This window comes from Clytia hemisphaerica, unplaced genomic scaffold (genome assembly GCF_902728285.1).
Source record: "Clytia hemisphaerica strain Z4C2 unplaced genomic scaffold, Clytia hemisphaerica genome assembly, whole genome shotgun sequence".
Taxonomy (NCBI): Eukaryota; Metazoa; Cnidaria; class Hydrozoa; order Leptothecata; family Clytiidae; genus Clytia; species Clytia hemisphaerica.
In genome coordinates, this window is record NW_027104274.1 from 881,003 (window position 1) to 899,551 (window position 18,549).

Below are 18,549 nucleotides of genomic sequence, written 5' to 3' on the forward strand. Positions count from 1 at the left end.
TCTCTCAAATCCAGAGGAAAAGAAGTTTACAAAAATTTTTGTTGCAAGCAAAACTTTAGATTCTGTACTTTGTTATCGAAAAGTTCTTTTTCAAAATTTTTAACTTTAACAATATTTTCCAATCGCTTAATAGCTTTCTTCTAATGTCCCCAAAACGTGGGTTTTGAAATTTAGCGATTTCTCAAGACCTCATTATAAAAATATGAACATAAATTTTTGACCATGGTTGAGAAATGAGGGAGGGTTTTGGGTATAAATTCTTTTGATAAAACTTTTACAGTAAAAGTTGTTAAATGCAGTTTTTTGTGCTAGAAAATAGCTTCAAAACTCATCAAAACTTAGAAAAAAAGTCCAAAGATCAGGAAAGAAGACAGAGAGAAGTATCAGGGTATGTCTCCCCTAACGCAAATTTTAAGAATAACCATCATTCTTTCAAAATAACAAAAACTGTCTAATTCTGACTAATCTTAAGGTCAGAATCCTCATTTTAATAACGACGTATGTTTTCGGGACCACCCCCCTTTTGGGGGCCATATACTGTAGTGTTTTAATAGACCTTATCAGAGTTTTTGATTTTTCTAAAAAAGCGATGCATTGTGGGATTGTTTCGAGTGTATTACAATAGAATTCCCTCGAGGAATTCCTAAGAGATTTCTATTATAATACACTCGAAACAATCCCACAATGCATCGCTTTTTCAGAAAAATCAAAAACTCCGATAAGGTCTATTGCAAAAAAAATCTTAAAGAATGTAACTTTTTAAAACTTGTTTTTTTATTATAATATAAAGCTTAAAACTGCATCTTTGGTTTAAGACCTTTCAGTCAAAAGTAGTGCTAATGGGAGTAGTAAATCCATGATAGTTGAATCTTAAAGTTAACTAAATATTTTAGCTTTTACAGAAACTTAAAACCCTAAGTCACCATAAAATCTAATTTTTATACCCTTAGTATTGTTTTTTATGACTTAGCAATGAAATTCATGTCCTGGGAAGTCATGTCTCTATTGAAAACTGATACAGTATGTTAATTTTTGATGGTTTTGACAATTTGCAAAAAGGGAACTTTTCATTTTTGCCAGGGGTCAGTATTAAAATCTCAGACATTGTGGTGGTTAGTGATGTGGTGGTATATAGAAAAATTTCTTATTTTCTCAAAACAAATTATTTCCCAAGAACACCTAAATAGGGTGGTCTTATTGTCAAAATGTACATAAACTAAAATACATGTCTCTAAAATCAGGATGGTGGTATGCAAAAAAATTCTCAAAAAACCCTCTTATTTATAGTCATATTTGTCATTATTTGTCTAAGATTTTAGTATAAATCCCCTGTTTTTGCACAACTTTTGATCTAGAAGATCAAGTTTGACAAATTACCCATAAAAATTTAAGCTTGATTCTTGAAAAATTTCTAACTTGATGCAAAGCCTATGCCAAATTATTTGCTGCATTTAGTTACTAATGAAGTGACAAAGCACAAAAAAACCACTCTAAATATATTCAGGATAGTATAAGTGTGCCCATTTCTGGGAAATGAATGATCAGGGCTGTTGTAGTTTGGGAAGAATATTCTCTGATGAAGGGGGCAATCCTGAAGGAAGCTAAGTTCTCTCTCTACCAGAATTTACTTTAAAGCACTCTGTCTGGACACATTAATTACTTTTAGGTTTTACAATGCAAATTTTGTTTATTGATTTGTTGTATCAATTTTCGCTTAATGACTTTAAAGATGTTTTTATGTTCCATAATCCGAACTTACTATTTATATCAATTATCTGGACTTTTTTCATGTTTTTTTCACACGTGGAAAAGGTATATGGTATTGTCATGTGACCACACTGTCAAGCAAACTGATTAATAAAATTGTTTATATTTCCTTTGATTTGATATTTATTTTTAAATTGAATTAGAAAACAATTTACAGAAAAAAGGAAAATCTGCTTGTTTTTTTTTCAAACAGGATATGATTTTAATGAATTTTAAACTTTCTTCTTTATATATTATATTCTTCCTTGTCATTATGGGAGTTTATTTATATGGTTAGAAAAAACTAGGCAAACATAAGAAGATCTATAAAATGGACACTCAGATTTAGAAAAAAATATTTTGCTATCACAGGCAGGCCGATTTTTGATTCTTTTTTCAAACTTAGGGTTGTATTTTTTACCAAAAGGTATTTTATTTTAACCCAAACGCTTTTAGGGGACTGGGTTTAAGTTTACAGGGGTCAGATGTCTTCAAATGTAAGTATCTTATTGTGAGCACAAATTGCAGACCATTGTTGAGACTGTGGTTAAATCAAACCCAAGCCGTTTTCCTTTGTTGTTTTTCTGGTTTATTGACAGTTGTATTAATTCAAAGCAAGGAGTGACGAAAGCTACTCTAAGCTTTGATTTTCTCTCAACATATAACATTTATTCTTTACACTTAATATTTCTAATCAAGGTAAAACAAATAACAATCTTCAAAGTAAATATAAAAATGTGAAATTATGGAGAAGTGAAAGCAAATGCTTTTGATTCGAAGTTTGTTATGCTATGCTGGAAAAAGAAAGTACACCCTGATGAAAAGTGTTATACTGGTAAGTGAAAACCTTTTTTTATAAAAACGAGAATCTTCAATGAAATATTGCCACACATCTTTCTCACATGTTTCACAGCTCCGATAGAGCTTTATCCCATTGCATGGATGAAAATTTCTATCGAAATCTCAATGGAGCTAAAATATTCAGCGTTGATGGTTTTGGAATGCAATTTTATACATTCAATTTTAAATGGGGATGAAATGAAAGTCAATTTCCCGATGGTGGTTGAAATTACAGGGTATTTTTTCCAACGGAGATGAAAAATTTGGGCAAATTTTCCATTTGGGTGGGTATCACACAGGGTTTGTGACGTATGGGGTGTGTTACCATGGTTACTTTAGTTCAATTGAAATGAAAATGTTCTACTTTTTTTTCGGGGCAGTAAGTGTTTTAACAGGGATATAAAGGGATGATCAAATCAAAGTCACATGACCTGAAACGTGAAAATACGAAAATATTGTCATTGTATCTGGTAAGATTGAACATTAATTCAAATCAAACCAAGTCAGATGGAGCACAGCGTTACGACGTTAATGTCTTTAGTGTCCAACATTCTTCTTTCTCAGACTTCCGTTTTCAAAAAAAGCAAGTTTTTTCTGCCTCGATACAAATTGCTGTAAAATTCAACTATTCCCTGGTAAACTTTTCATGTAAAATCGATTTTCCTGCTAAAAAGAAAATTTTACTTTGAACAAAGTCCGATTTTTGGACGTTATTTTGACGTTCTATCAGCTGGAACAGAGGAAATCGTAGATGCTTTCAATAAGAGAAAATGAAAATTGATCACGGCATAACCTTTTGTTTATGGTGAACACAATTTTTCACGAAGTCTCGACTGGGTTTCTCTTGCCTTTGTTTGAATGAAAAATATCATTATCAGTATGAGTCGAAAGAGAAACTTTTTTAACGCGGTTGTAAAATATACCAAATTTAAAATGTTGTACAGTTTATACTCACACTCTGGAAGTCGCTTGTTGATGGTGGTGTCCCTTTAGCTACTTATATATGAAATCGGCGATCGGTGATTCATGATTCGAAATAAAAACTCTCGATCCAGAAAAAAGTACTCTTTATTCTTATAGTTTGATATTTTTTGATGATACACACTTCAGACAAGGTACAAAAAGCTTGACAGCATAAAAGGTGTATATCATCAAAGGATTTTAAGTAATTTCCTGAAGCTTTCATTATAACTGTTACACCAGATTAATCAAAAGCACTCGAAATATAGATAACTCCTCTACTGTAGTAATGTATTAAAAGTAATTTTATCATGTTTTTTATAATTCATAATTCTTTTTATTGCTTTCTTACATTTTTCTGCTTTTGCTTGTGAAATTTTATTTTCTTTGTATAGAGTATCATATCAACCAACTAACACATCCTCCGCTAACTAAAACTGCTGAATAGCATCAAAATACTAAGAAATTTATCATAATTCGTAGATTGATCACTTGAATTGAAATCGGACTCCTTCACTCCTCAATTTCGATCGCTTTTTTCTGCTTTACTTTACGGTTCCAATCTCATTCCTATCGTGACAGACTGCCTCTGTTTGTTGTTATGAGTTGTGTTTTTTTTCTGTGAGTTTAGATTTCCTTCTTCACGGAAAATTGGATCTTCTCGATGATAAGAGGCAATGCTTTAATTTAATTTTAACATATTCATGTTGAAAGTGAAGTTTTAATCGTTTCCCGCAATACAACTATCGGCTAGGGAACTGGAAATCAATTTACAAGGAAAAATTGTTCTCGGCGCACGGTATTATTAGCCTATAGCTTAATCAAATCAGTGAACTGTTATCAGATAGAATAATATCTTACTTTGGCTGCGTCATTGTCTATTCAGATTCCTTTTGTTAAAAGTGATTATTGGTCGTAAAAACCAGTTTCTCAAAATCTGAAGCGTGGATAAGAAGCCATTTATAAAGGTAGAAAATTCCCGTCAAAACTCTATACAGATACAACTGAGTCTCTGCGGTGGAGTGCAAACTCTTTCTAGCATGCGAATATTGACGTTACTTGATCGCTTAAATCCAAGCGCATCTTACATTTTTCACAAGAGAGCTCCTACGCTTGTGTTTTCGATACCGTTGTCGTCAAGAAGGATTTTCCTTGTATTTTTTTCTCGAAGTCCCCTCGAGCGCTGACCGCGCCGAGGGTTATTCGTTCCTCGGTACTAAACGTTTTATTGCCCTGATCTGGGCTATTTTTTATGGAAAGGCATTATGAAAAAGTATGTTATATATAAAGATAATTTGTAAAACATGAATACTACTTTTAAAAAATATCAGAATACTAATTCAGGAAATAACTAGAAGCTTTTTGGATCGTTTTCAGTATAACTTGTTGTTACTCGTTCTACAAAGGGAAGTAATGGTTGGATTGCCACACTTTTCGAAGTTTATTGTTGACCTCGTTTACAAATAAATTAAATACTATAATTTCAAATTCTGAATCTTTGACCAAGACGTGACGAAAGGGTGTACTGTTAATGAGGTTCATAACTTCACGAGTTTCATTGTATTATTTTGCTGAATCTCTTATAATGAGGCCCCAAGCGATTTTCGTGATGGCATGATAGGGACTTTTTTCTAGTGTGATTACGTGATTTGGAATAATTTTTTTTCGTGATTGCATGATCAGAGGTAAAAACTTGATTGTGATTTGAAAGGTTTTTGAGCCGGGATGCGTGATTATCCAAGTTTTTTGCTGAATTTGCGTGATTGTGATCGAAGACAAAAAATTGCGTGATATCGTGATCAGAGCTACCACAGGGGGGCCTCTATAATAGGTACCGTTAGCATCTAGGACGACAGATTTGAAAAAGTACGGCAAGATTGAACAAAGAGACCTTAGGGATTGATGTCTGGATCGCAGCTAGGTTCTATTCTTTTCATTAACAATTTTTTAATGAGAATAGTTTCGTTCGTGCTATTTCAAACTATTTCAAAATGAAACTCGGGGTATTAATACCTAATTTCCCTCAATGTCATATCATTACTATTACTAATACCTCGAGAATTATAACGTCATTTTTTTACAAAGACTTGACTGCATTTCAAATTTGTCCATGTGATATTAAATCTAGATAAAATCGGATAAAATTAGCCATTTGATTTTAAGATTTACTTCACGTCCTCATTCAAGTCGCCGTCCTAGATGCTAAAGGCCTCTGTAATGAATGGGAAAGGAACCACTTGATACATTCAGTATACATTCAGTATACAGCACTCTGTAGCGTATTGTCAAATGAAATAGTGAGACGATGATAAATTTCTGTAATACGTGTTACGTTAGCTAGTGAATATTGTGTTAAAAAGGAAAGAAGGGAGACCTTTTATGAGCTTCGACTGAGATTTGTGAATTATTCATGAATCCAAGATAGAGGAAAATTATAGAGAATTCAATGCTTTTTATTTTACGTTTCTCCTGAGAATATGGATGTGATATCGCCTATTTCGTGTATTTTGTTGGATTTTTTGTTACAGAAGTTCTCTCTTGCTAGAATTTTCATATTATGATTTCAGCAACGCCCGAAGTAAAGAAGAATTTTTCAACCGTTTTAGCAGAAAGATCTAGTCTGGTCTAGTCGAAATACGTATCTGGTTATTGAGTGTTTTATTTTTATTTTAAAGTCAAAAAGAATTATTCCAAGCCAGCTCCTATTATTTGATAGATTGCGATAAAGACCACTAAGAAAATTTATGAGATTGTATCTTGGATTTTTTTGGAATTTTTGAAGATGGATTTCTCGAATAGACATTGATGCTTTTCGGTTTTACTTATACTTGTCGTTGGTTTCTTTTATCAAGGGGTATGTAACCGTTCTATTTCTTTCTTATATAATCGATCAATTATTAACGCTGCCAGATATTGATGTTGGACGGGTTTTAACAAATTACATTTATTGATTTGGTTCGTTTTTAGATAATTTTCTATTTCTGAATTAAATGATGACTGTTCTAAAACTGAATTTCTTGAAATTGAAACTTCCTTTGTCTTTTTTAATGCCTGAAAACCAGATGGAAATATTCCTCAGATTCAAAAGCTTTTTGATAATTGATCGGTAGAGTTGAGCAACACGCCCCCGTGTCTCAGTTACAGTAGGACCCCCTCCCCCTTCTACACTGGAAATTTTACCTTAAAAACTTTTACGGGGTTACCGTAAACAGAACCACCGAACCAAATTTAAAAGGCTATATACGAAATTTGAAGTTTGTCTTTCCTCTTTACAATGATAAAAGGATTCATTAAAAGTTCACATTATTTTGGACACAGTTAGCCATCAAACCCTTATACTTTTTTCTGGGCCAACCGGTATACTTGAGATACACGCAGTACAGAAACAGGGCTGTAAAATCGTCTGCAATTGGTAATCGAGATTGCGAGATGAATGAAATGACCGATTAGCTTTCGAATTCAATCAGCAGACGGTTTATTGATTTAAAACATGTTGCGAATAAAAGCAACACCCTTCATCGATAATCCCTATTGCATTTGTTTTTTACATTAATTCCAAATAGAAGGAATAAGATATAGAAAGGGTATTTAAAAAAGAAATACACAGTTATTGCATAACGTGTCCATTTCTTGTATTGAAATAGGCTTGTTACCAGACAACCGGTTATTATCTTTTCAAAACGGTATCTAATACAGTATAATGAGAACAGGAATATATTTAATTAATCGTCCTTTTTTAATGCATCTACAAAAAAATGAAAGCGTTTAGAGCATCATAGCTTTTTTATTGAGTTGACATACTATACGTGTACAGTATTGACGGATCTTTATTTCAATTTTCTCGCTTCCTTCTGGTATGTGTTTTTCGTTTTTCGTTTTTTGTTTAGTTCTTACCCTATTTGGGGGTTTAAACTATCATGCGAAGTGGGGGGATAGACTGGAACCGGGTTGGAAAATCGTATATAGGATTCAAAAACTTACATTCACTTTCACTTTTCACTCAATACGTACATAGCTTCTTAGAGATATTTCTTACTTCCTTAGTTCGATTTACACTTTCATTATTTTGCTTGAAATCTTATAGAAACTTTTTTTTTGCGAGGTAATAATTTTTTAACTGTGGCGAGAACTAATTTTGGTTAATTTCGAACTTGGCTATCCTTTCAAACTATGTAATATAATTTTTGACGTGTACAGTATTGACGGATTTTTAATTTAAATTTTCTCGCTTCCTTCTGGTATGTGTTTTTCGTTTTTCGTTTTTTGTTTAGTTCTTATCCTATTTGGGGGTTTAAACTATCATGCGAAGTGGGGTTATAGACTGGAACCTGGTTGGAAAATCGTATATAGGATTCAAAAACTTACACTCACTTTCACTTTTCACTCAATATGTACATAGCTTCTTTAAAAAAAAGTGTTCTGTTTTATTTTGATTTGGTTACACATCGCAAGGCTTTTTATGTTTCACTTACATAGCTTATTAAATATTTTGTATTTCTTTTGTTCGATTTACACTTTCATTATTTTGCTTGAAATCTTATAGAACCTTTTTTTTGCGAGGTAATAATTTTTTAACTGTGGTAAGAACTAATTTTGATTAATTTCGAACTTGGCTATCCTTTCAAACTATCTAATATAATTTTTGAGCTCGTACAGTAAGACGCTGTTATAGAGAAGGGATACCAAGATACCAAGAAATTTGTGTCTGAAAAATCTTGTTTTCGTAGAAGAAAATCTGCTATCAGTTTTGAGTCTATCCTATGAAACAACACTAAACTAATAAGACCAGCAGACCCTTTTGATTGGGGCCAAAAGAAGCCTACAGAAAGGTTTGATTTTATCAACTTTCTACGACAAAAACTTGATAATCACATTTTATGCTCTTCAAGGAAGCATGAAATTTCTTTTCGGTTGAACTCGTGTTATTCGAAAACTCACTTAATTCGAACAGACTCTGTGGTCCCCTCAGAATTTACCTTGAAAACCTTACAAGAAAACTCCTTTAATTTGAACCCCTGTAATTCGAAAAATCATGTAAATCGAACAGATTTTCAGATCCCATCAAGAAATTTTAATAATGTAATTCGAATTTTCGAATTTTTTGATTGATGAGGCTATCGAAACTCTCAAAAAGATGACCCTTTTCGAATCATCGAACGTCATCCCACTGATTCAGAAGATCTCCGAGGAGATTTCCAAGAAACGAGAGCAGAAAACGAAACAATCGACAATCAAAGACTTTTTTGAAAAATTATGAATTGACTTTTAAATTTTAAAACATGTCTATGTCAAGATTATTTATACTAGTATTTCATTATTCTAGCTCGAAAACACAAAAATTTTTCAAAATTCTTTTTTCATCAAATCAGGTCAAAAATATGAAAACAAAATTCTTGGTTCCTTGAGAATTCGAATTACATGAGTTCAATTGTATTTTGGTATCCCTGCGACCCCTTGTAAGCTTTTTTCATGGATTGGATGGGTGTCATGAGCTGGCGGGCAGTATTCGACAGTCTCTTTCCCGGGGGGGGGGGGGGGTACTTAGGCAAAAATGGATGATGGGTATGTGCGGACGGTAAGGGTCGGTTTTTTTCATATTTCAAAGTCTCTCTAAGTCTCCCTAAGGGTCACCTTTTCAGCAAAAATCCGTCTCTCTAAGGGTCGGTTTTCGGAGGTCCCGTCCGCACATACCCCTCATTCGCCAACCCTAGTACCCCCCCCCCCCCCCGGGGTCTGTTTATAGGCTGGTTGACAAAATAGTGATCTAAAAAATGTCTTTAACCTACTTTAACAGTTTTAGTTTGATTTTTTTTTTCATAAGGTTTTTAAAATTTAATTTTTTTATTGCCAGATGAGTGCATGTATTTTCAAATCAAATTCTCTAACCCTGTCAGAAGGCAACCTTGAATTCGAAAATTAATTGAGTCTAACCTTTTGAATGTCGTCATACAATATTTATACAATAGACGATATCGGCTTTCCGAATTCTCCCCGAATGATTACCAATGATGCATTGCGCGGAAAGTCAATATCGTCCGTGAATTTTTTTGCGCAATGCATCATGGGTAATCATTCGGGGAGAATTCGGAAAGCCGATATCGTCTATTATCGGCTAGATTTATCTGATGTTGGAAGACGAAATCATTCAAGGTAGCAATATACCTTAAAAGGAACTTATTTTGGCGAGAACTAATTTTGGCGAATTTGGCGAATTTAGACAAAATTCGCCAAAATTGGTTGCCGCCAAATTAAATATTTTGCTCACTCGCCAAAATAAGTTCTCGCCAAAATTAATTTTTTTGGTATTCTGCCTAAATAACTTCTTTAGCTCACAAAAATAGCTCCAAATAAGGCAAAATAGAATAGATTTACGCTGTCCTTCGCCAAGATTAGTTCCCGCCAAAATTAAAAATTTTCAGGATTTTTGTCGCTCGTCAAAATTAGTTCCTGCCAAAATAAGTTCCCTTAAGGTAATCACACCTTAGCTATTAAAATAGCATTCACTCCTAGAACCCCCCCCAGTCATTTGTGTGATGACGTTGGGTTTTTTTGACGTGATTGTGTGATCAATGTTAAGCGTGATGCGTGAGTGGGTGAAAATTCGAATCGTGGTGCGTTTGATGAGGATGTGCCGTTGAGTTCGAAAAACCCTTGAAAATGAACAATGGGTGTACTGGGGATAAGAAATCACGTTCACTCCTTAACGTACAAAGTGTCCTTGTCCTCGTACAAAGTGTCCTCAAGAATTTCAATTTCGTTTGCGAAATTTAAGACACACTTTTTTTACAAAGGCTAGCAAAAAATTTCGGTGGCATAGACAACATGATGTCATTTCGTAAAGTTGTTTTGCTAATTCAGCATTTTTAAGATGAATTAATTACCACTAGCAATTATATTACTTATATTTACTATGTCAGAATGATCATAATTCCCAATTTTTATTTTGCAAGGTAAGATTCTAATAATGCAGTTACAGTTAATACAGAAATAAGCTTTTAACTGTGATCTGTCCTCGACGATTTTCAGGTTTCCTTTGAAGTTCAGGCAAGAAATTTGTGTAGTTCCTCGCTTAAGAACAAGCTTTCTTTTGATTGTTGGCAAACCACTAAACGTCAATGAATGTTCAAAACCTGAAACTAAATGAGATAAAACCTCAAAATCTTTATCAAATTTGATTTTAATAACAGCAAAAAAGTAGCTTTGAAAATCTCGACTTACAGTTTAACAGCGCTCGACACATACATTTCATCCATCCCAACTAGAATATTTATCACAATCGCTATTACCAAAAAGTTCAATATTTTTTTCGCAATATTTCACGTAGTTTTAAGTGGTTTTTTTAACATGGCTTTATAAGTTGTTGAGATGAGAATCTCTTTGAGAAAACTTCCCTCGTTTTTTTTTTATTATAAGAACTTTAAAATTATGTGACGAGCCCTTAGGTTCTTACTAGCTTGTACTTTATTTATCGTCTGGTCTTTTTTTTAGTGTAGCAAATATCCTAATATCTTGATTTTTTTTGGCAAACAAATCACCCTTTTTTTATCTGGATAACACCTAATTTGTTGAAGAATGGAATTGCTTTATTGCAAGGAAGATTCTAATTTTACTGAGCAAAGAATAGAATATAGAAGCATTATTTTCATTGTGTTCTTATAAAAACCTTTTTCCACAAGGTATCAAAATGGAAAGGTATTAAAAAAAACCCGTCAAATTTTTAAACGATATAGATCTTTCGTTTCAATAATATTTTAGTTTTGCTGGCTTTCTCAAAAAAAAGTTGATGATAATTGTTTCTGAGAGATTGAAAAAAGATACGTGCTAAATCAGTTTTTCAGATGGAAATAGATCACATTTCGATCAAAATGCTTATGAAAAAATCGGATGCAACGATTTCTAAGTTGCCATGACAACATAATAAGTATATATTGTATGGTTTTTGATGTTATGTTCATGTGAATAGTATGTTGTAAGAAAACTACTTGAATAGAGATTATTTGCTGAAACTGCTCAAAAAAAGCTAGAGTAAAATAACAAAAAGTAATAAGTAGCTAAGGGGGGAGAAAACCTGCTGAATAACATGAAATATGATGGTACGTAAATATTTAATCTCAAAGATTTTTTTCTTGTCTTGCTTATCACACGCAAAATCATTTTGATTGTATATATGATAAAGAGCTCTTCAGGGGAGTCGTTTGCTACATTTCATGCGTGTATGTTTTATGTTTTTAAATGGGTTTGTCTGAACTGATCGATATGATGATTTCGCCTAAAATTTTATCGCCCAAGTTTTTATTGAAAGGTAGGTGATGATTTTGTTGTTTTTGGATTTTTTTCAAAACACTTTTGCCGAGCAAGCTTTTCTTTTTTGAGTTTTACACAGGGCCCACGCCATTCAGGGGGGGGGGGGGTGCATGATCTCCCTCACTTTTTTTTTAAATAAATATATGTTTCCAACTTTCCACAAAATTGAAATTCATGCGTACTTTCAAAAGCTTAGTTGCTGGGCAAAATCAGTCTGAAATAAGGTCATTAGATATATTAGGGTGACTGTCGAAATCGCAATGTTTTCCCAAATCATGGCTGAGCCTTCTTAGTATATATTTTTTTCTTGTTTTTACAATTTGCCGAGACCATTTTATCTTTGATATTTTATATTCAAGTTTACGCTTTTTTTTTGAACAACCCACATTTTCGGCTCAGGAATGGAGTTGTTAAGGATTTTCCGGATTTCAGCCAAAAAGTTGCTTATGGGTTTTGAGCCAAAAATGACTAGCAACTTCAAAGATTTTGGCTTTTTATCTCTTTTTATGTCCAAAATACCTCAAATTAGGTGTTCAAATACCATCTGTTCACAATCTAATGCCAAATAATGTCGAAAATGTCTCTTTTTTTTAAGTATTTTTGGTTGCTTTCCCGGTTCATGCTCAGTTTCAGGGCTAGGTTGCTAATGCTAAAAGTAGTGGCTTATGTTTTTACTATTGACTAACTCGGTTGGTTGCTTTTAAGAAGAATGTGTACTTTCAAGTCCAAATTATTTGCTTCTTATTCACAGTCACTTTATTAGAAATATCTTCGTTGAATATTCTCTAAAGATGAGGAAATAACCTGGGTTGCAATAAGGCATTGAGACGATGAGTAGATTTAGCCAATTCTCAAAGAAAATGTATATGCCAATTGTATAGAAAACGTTTTGTTGACTTACACAAATGTGTAGTTAAAACTGTCCCCTAATTAGTAAACCAATATCCAGCCATTACAGATTATATGCTTCTTTATAAGAACATTTTAAGATTACGTTGAGGCTCTATTGTTCTCATTTTTTCTTGTTAGGTTTACTGCATCATTTTATCACGTACGAAAATCTGAGATTTCCTATGTTACAAATAACTTTAAAAGAAATATTTTCTTCAACAGTTTTCGTTTCTATTAAACCAATTAAAAGCTCGTAGAATGCAGAGCTCTTTTTATAAATACCTACAAATCCCCTATAGAAAACTTCCCGGCTTAGCACGAGTCCATTCGACTGATCCTATAAAGCTAAGAGTCAATTTTATTATAAGAATCTGAGATTGGATGAGATATAATTTCTACAATGTATAGCAATGTGTCCTCCCGTAATGCCTTTATGGCAACTCCTGAACTTGGGCACAGGATGTACGGTTACACATTTTGTGGATTGCATTGTGGAGTCACAAGAGTGCTCAAACTGCGAGCAGCGAGCAATACATAATGCAAATAGTGAGCGTCTTAAATGAAGACTCTCCACCCAATCCAGGAGTGCTCAAACTACAAAAGCAGTGAGCCAATATACAATGTATAGCAATGTGCCCTCCCGGTTATTACCTAATTTCTAGATTGATTAGGTTTAGGAAGAAATGGAGGTTTCCAAGATTTTCACTTTTTTCAAATTTGGGATCATCTCGACCTTTTTTAGTAGAATGCAGAAATTAATACATTGATGTTGTCTTTCGATGCAATGTAAAGCTGTTTCGATAGATGTACTTCAATAAACTGAACGCAAGTTGTGTGCTTATTTTACCACATCTTTCTAAAGATTTATCTTTCAAAGCTTATAAAACCCTTTTGTATGAAAATTGGTTTAAACGCTTGTCATCATTGCATACTGTAGTGTACATATGACTCGTCATGGCATGTATTTGTCATTCTTATTTGCTCTAATACGATTATTCTTATAAACTTTTCATCAAACTATCAAAATTTGTCAACGACATTCTCCCCTATCATATTTCTAATAGGTGGTAAAAACTTCCTACTCTTTGAGCAGAAAGAGTTTCATTTCATGAGGGTTTTAAAAACGTATTTAACGATTATCGGCACCCCTGCATTCTTTGAATTTACTCTACTTTTTACATTTAGTCGGCCAGTTTTGTATTTAATTAACATCATATCTTCTTGTAAAATTTCAGGCAACATGCCATAAAAACCAATAATTTTTGGCTAAGCCTTGCCTGTTTTGAAAACTTTAAAGATTTTTATCTAATGAACAAACTTTTGTCGGCTGATATTTTCGCGATTTCCACGAATGTCGTAAATTTCGCGATTTTTCCACCTCGCGAAAGTTTTTGCTCGCAAAAGTTTGAACGCCTAAAGTAATTTCTGTAACCAGAGGCCTAGATTGTTTTGGATTTTCTCCTTGATTTAGGCCAATGTTTGTTTTTCTTAATTTTCTCATAAAAAGTGTTTATTACTTCCCTGTCAAGGGAAAGTGACCCAAATTTTGAGACGGTTCAATCTTTTCGCGATAAAAATTGATCCTGACTTTTCATCATCCGACAAAATATTTTCCCTATTAGAAAACGATTCCAAATTTTTCCCGGTATATATCTAACGCGATTGTTTTTCTCTGATATTTCATGCTTATGCTCTTCATAATTCTGCTCTTTCGCAGTTGTTGGCCATTGAAATTCAGGAAAGAATTTCTCCATCTTTACACAAATCGCTAGTTTCAATTATCACATTCTTGATAAAATCGTCCCGTGCAAGTTTCATTTTCCTTGAAGATGAACTTTTTTTTTCATTTTTTGTAGGTTCCGCTTCAATTGAACCACTTCCAAAAAAGGAACAACCTTCGGCCTTAATCATCGTCAACCACGAGGCTCTAGATCAAGACACCCTCTACAACAACAACAATAACAGCAACCAGACCTTGCAACAGGAACGTCCCATAACACCTGTTATTCGTGTGTGGGAAGGAGATTTCGAACTTGTCGACCCGTGCAGTGGAAACAGCTTAGAAGCAGAATCGATCGTTGAAAATCAGGGCGTTGAAACTCAATCAGCACCTGATAAATCGTTCTCAGCTTGGCAAGAAAAGGAAAACGGTATCAACGTATCACACAAATCAACTTCAATGTCGAACCACGAAACTCTCGGATTGATGTCCAAAGATGCTGAGGACGAAGGAGATATAGAGCTTGATGAAATCGTCAGCTTTGATAGATCAACCGAAAGCAGTTCTACCGTCTTAGAGAAAGAAGGACTACTGAAAGCTACACAAAAAGATGATGATCAGGCTAGTTTATCTAGCCTGGAAGAACACCAAACACCCTCGTTTGCGTCCTCCAGGCTTCGGACTTCGGTTGATAGCGTCCAGGAGAATTACACTCGTCAGCATAGCGAACCAGTGGTTATAGAAGCAAGTGATTTTGTTGTTGAAAACTTATCCACTGTTAAAGAAACAAATACGAACATAAACAGAGAGGATCGGGTTTCATCGACAAGCAGTAGCAATGTCAGCAAAACTGAATATCAACATGATAATCACAAGAGTCAAACATTTGTTAACGAAAACATTGAAATGTCTGAACTAACAGTTGTCGAAGATAGAGAGGATTTGAGGAAAACATCTCTTGCTTCATCACATACTGATGAAGAAACACATCTATTTCAAACGTCAACTCCACATAGAGGTTTGTCTCTCCCTTTTGTTGATTTTTAAGATTTGCTTTCGAGAACTTTTAACCTTGCAAAGTACTACTTGCGATCCAGCTAGACGCTTTTATTAACATAGGATGGGATTCAAGGCTGGAAAAGTACAGATTTACTGTCGTATAGCAATAAAGATCAAGCAGATTTACGGCCTCAGCTCTAACTAATACCCTGTCTCGTCTATCCGGTGAAAAGCCGCGCTAAAGCTATAAGAAGACAAGCTTTTCAATATCCCTATCAACAAGTGAACTCATGTTTGGCCTACTAGTAGAGAACCTTCCCTTTTTGATTTAAGATGATATCTATATTTAAAAGCTTGTCAGTGGGGTACAATATTTGTTTTGATTTCCACTTTTTTTCGTTATTATACATGAATCCCTCTAAACGTCAAATTTTCATTTTGTTCTTCTCTCACCCTCGTTGATTTATAAAGTTGTTACTACTATGCATAGTACTGCAAAGAAAACTTTCAATAAGATCTCTTGACAGAATTTTTTTTTGACTTTTAGCAAAGTTACAAGTGATTTGCTGTTCTTATAAAAATAGTTTTAAAACTAATGGCTTTTTAAATAAAGGTATAAAAATTGATAGGAATTTTGGCTTAGATTAAAAAGATAACTTTTCTCTTTGAACATTCTCTGCGATGCTTTTCGACGATTGTGTGTGAGAGAGAGATTAGATACCGACTTATATTTCCTTGTTTAGAGAGATGTGAAAGAGGATAGTACATTTGGAAATTCTTTCTAGGGAGTATAAAAGATTGGAGAAGATTCAAAGCACGTTATTTTATGAGATGTTCCAAAAAAGTTGATACAAAAACACCCGAATGATTGGTATTCTAGACTACCAAGTGATCTTCAAAAAGTTTTATTTTCCCAACTCAAAAAACAAAATTTCAAATCTTTTTTTTTTAGATAATACAGTGATGACGGACGTTGACGTGGTACAAGGTGTCCAAGACGTCTCTTACAACAACGACGACGACAATGTATCTGTAGCCTCCGAAACGTCTGAAGGATCTGAATTTCTCGGTTCGTTGGGAATTTACATAGCTGAAGGGACTTGGGATTCCGACCTTCGCGTTGATTTGGATTTACAACTAGGCCGCGATGAATGGCAAACTCGATTTTCGAACATTGAAGGAGGTAGGTAGTTTTGTTTCTCCTTCTATAAAACACGAATACACAACAATGACCATTGCATCAAAAAATATTTTTTTGTTGACATTTTGCTGTCAGTCGTTACAGCTTGATCCAACCTAATATATTGCCTCTAACCTATCTTTCTCCAACGGTTTATCAAGCAAATCAAGGTCTTTAAAACATGGTTCTACTTTAAATCTCATTAAAAAAGTATTCTTAGGTGCCTAATTTAACACCCCCCTCACCCACCGTTTGTTAATTTCGATTTTGGGTCCTCACCCCCCCCCCCCGGCTTCTCATGTTTTATTAAGTTACGTAACATCTGTCATTATGGAAGCAAACGTTCGATTTGCGTAAAGGATCACCTCTAAGGATTAGAAGATTTGCTTCCATAATGGTGGAGATAGGTAACCTAAGAAAACATGAAAAATCTCTTTATAAAGAAAATGTATTTTTCATCTCATATCATTTCTTTCATTCCAGATGCGACATTGGAAGGGTGGGGAACTGATCTACGTCAGATTGCTAAAAACGATGACGATGCACAAAATTGGCGATCTTCGCTGTCAGAGATCTCCAATCTCGATGCAATCTCTTTAAAATCTGATTGGAATAGTTCAATATCGGAAAGCTTGATCAAATCCGATAAACCAGAAGATTGGAAAACGGATTTCAGCGAGCCTGAACCGCTAACGAACGACCGGTTGCAGTGGAAATCTTTCCTCACCAAAGTCAAAGAACGTATTTACGACAAGAATGAGTGGAAAACTACATTTCGGAAAATCGGAAATCGGAAACGAACAGGTGGTGATGATTGGAATTTTAAACTGACCGATAAATTTCAGAGTCAAAATGATAAAGACAGAGACTGGGGTTTTAAGTTTAATAAATTAGGTAGTGTAACGTTGGGCGAAGATGATTGGAGGATACAAAAGAAACAAATGGATGTACGTAGTGATGATCGCTCGACACATTGGAAAACCAAATTTCAAAAAATACAAGAGAAAAATGAAGATCCAAAAGCATGGCAAACACAATTCCGTAAAATGGAACCTATACCGGAAGACCGGACATGGAAATCCGATATTGTTCCGATTTCTAATGATCTAGGTACTGAAGCGGACTGGAATATAAAGTTTATTGATATTGAGAAAAACGGTGAGCGGCCCGAGGATTGGAACATTGATATGAAAGATGTGCCGGATTCTACTCGCGATCCGGCAGATTGGAATATCAAGTTTAAACAACTAGAAGAACATCTACAAAACCCTAAAGAATCATGGGGATTTAAATTCAATCAAATTTTAGAACATACCGAACTGGATAAGCAAGAATGGGCAACTGAATTCTATAAATTAGACAAAGGTGAAAATAATAGTTGGGACATAAAATTTAATCAAGTCGAAGAACTAGGAGAACGAGAACTAGACTGGAATCTGAAGATTAATGATATTGAACTGGCTGATGGAGTTGAGTAGCTAGTCTGAGCTCTTTTCTCTGACTGCTTTTTAACTTTGGTAGTTAAAGCGAATTATCATGGTGTGTTTGAAAGTTGTACTTTGACGTTTCCATAAGATGTTCGTATAAGCCACAGATATCCTATATAAAACGCTAGATAGAGCTACTCTGTAATTCCCAAGCTACGGCAGTTGTAACAAAGTAATGCACCATCTTTGTTGAGTAGATCATAGAAGTAGACCACAGCTCGGTACCGGAATTTTGTTAAATCAAATAAATAACCTGTCTGGCACGTGAGGAGTGAGAGAATGGACTTGGTCGATCAAATTGCCGACGCTGAACTGTGGCATGGTTTACTTATTAAAGATGACGAATTAGTTTGCTTTAGCTAGGGATGAAGAAGCACCATCTAGTGTTTTGCGAAATTTTTTCGAAAAAACGTGTTTCGCGT

The 18,549-nt window shown here is 34.2% G+C and overlaps 1 protein-coding gene across 4 annotated transcripts; it reads left to right on the plus strand.

The window, feature by feature from the left end:
- Positions 1–2,427: 2,427 nt before the first annotated feature.
- On the plus strand, positions 2,428–18,511 carry LOC136816772 (uncharacterized). 4 transcript variants are annotated; one of them, XM_067073091.1, is made up of 4 exons: positions 2,428–2,581; positions 14,598–15,479; positions 16,413–16,643; positions 17,124–18,511. In XM_067073091.1, exons 1-4 carry the CDS (start codon positions 2,533–2,535, stop codon positions 18,116–18,118), a joined length of 2,157 nt encoding a protein of 718 aa, XP_066929192.1. In that variant the 5' UTR covers positions 2,428–2,532; the 3' UTR covers positions 18,119–18,511. The 4 variants fall into 4 exon arrangements, with proteins under 4 accessions (XP_066929192.1, XP_066929193.1, XP_066929194.1 ...); XM_067073092.1 differs by lacking the exon at positions 2,428–2,581 and adding an exon at positions 6,337–6,400; XM_067073093.1 differs by lacking the exon at positions 2,428–2,581 and adding an exon at positions 11,507–11,639.
- Positions 18,512–18,549: the final 38 nt, after the last annotated feature.

Excerpts from the sequence above, each read along its gene's own strand:
- LOC136816772 (XM_067073090.1), top strand. The coding sequence starts at position 11,779 with ATGGGTTTGTCTGAACTGATCGATATGATGATTTCGCCTAAAATTTTA. Across the intron at positions 15,480-16,412 it reads AACGTCAACTCCACATAGAG|ATAATACAGTGATGACGGAC; the intron begins GTTTGTCTCTCC and ends TTTTTTTTTTAG. Across the intron at positions 16,644-17,123 it reads ATTTTCGAACATTGAAGGAG|ATGCGACATTGGAAGGGTGG; the intron begins GTAGGTAGTTTT and ends CTTTCATTCCAG.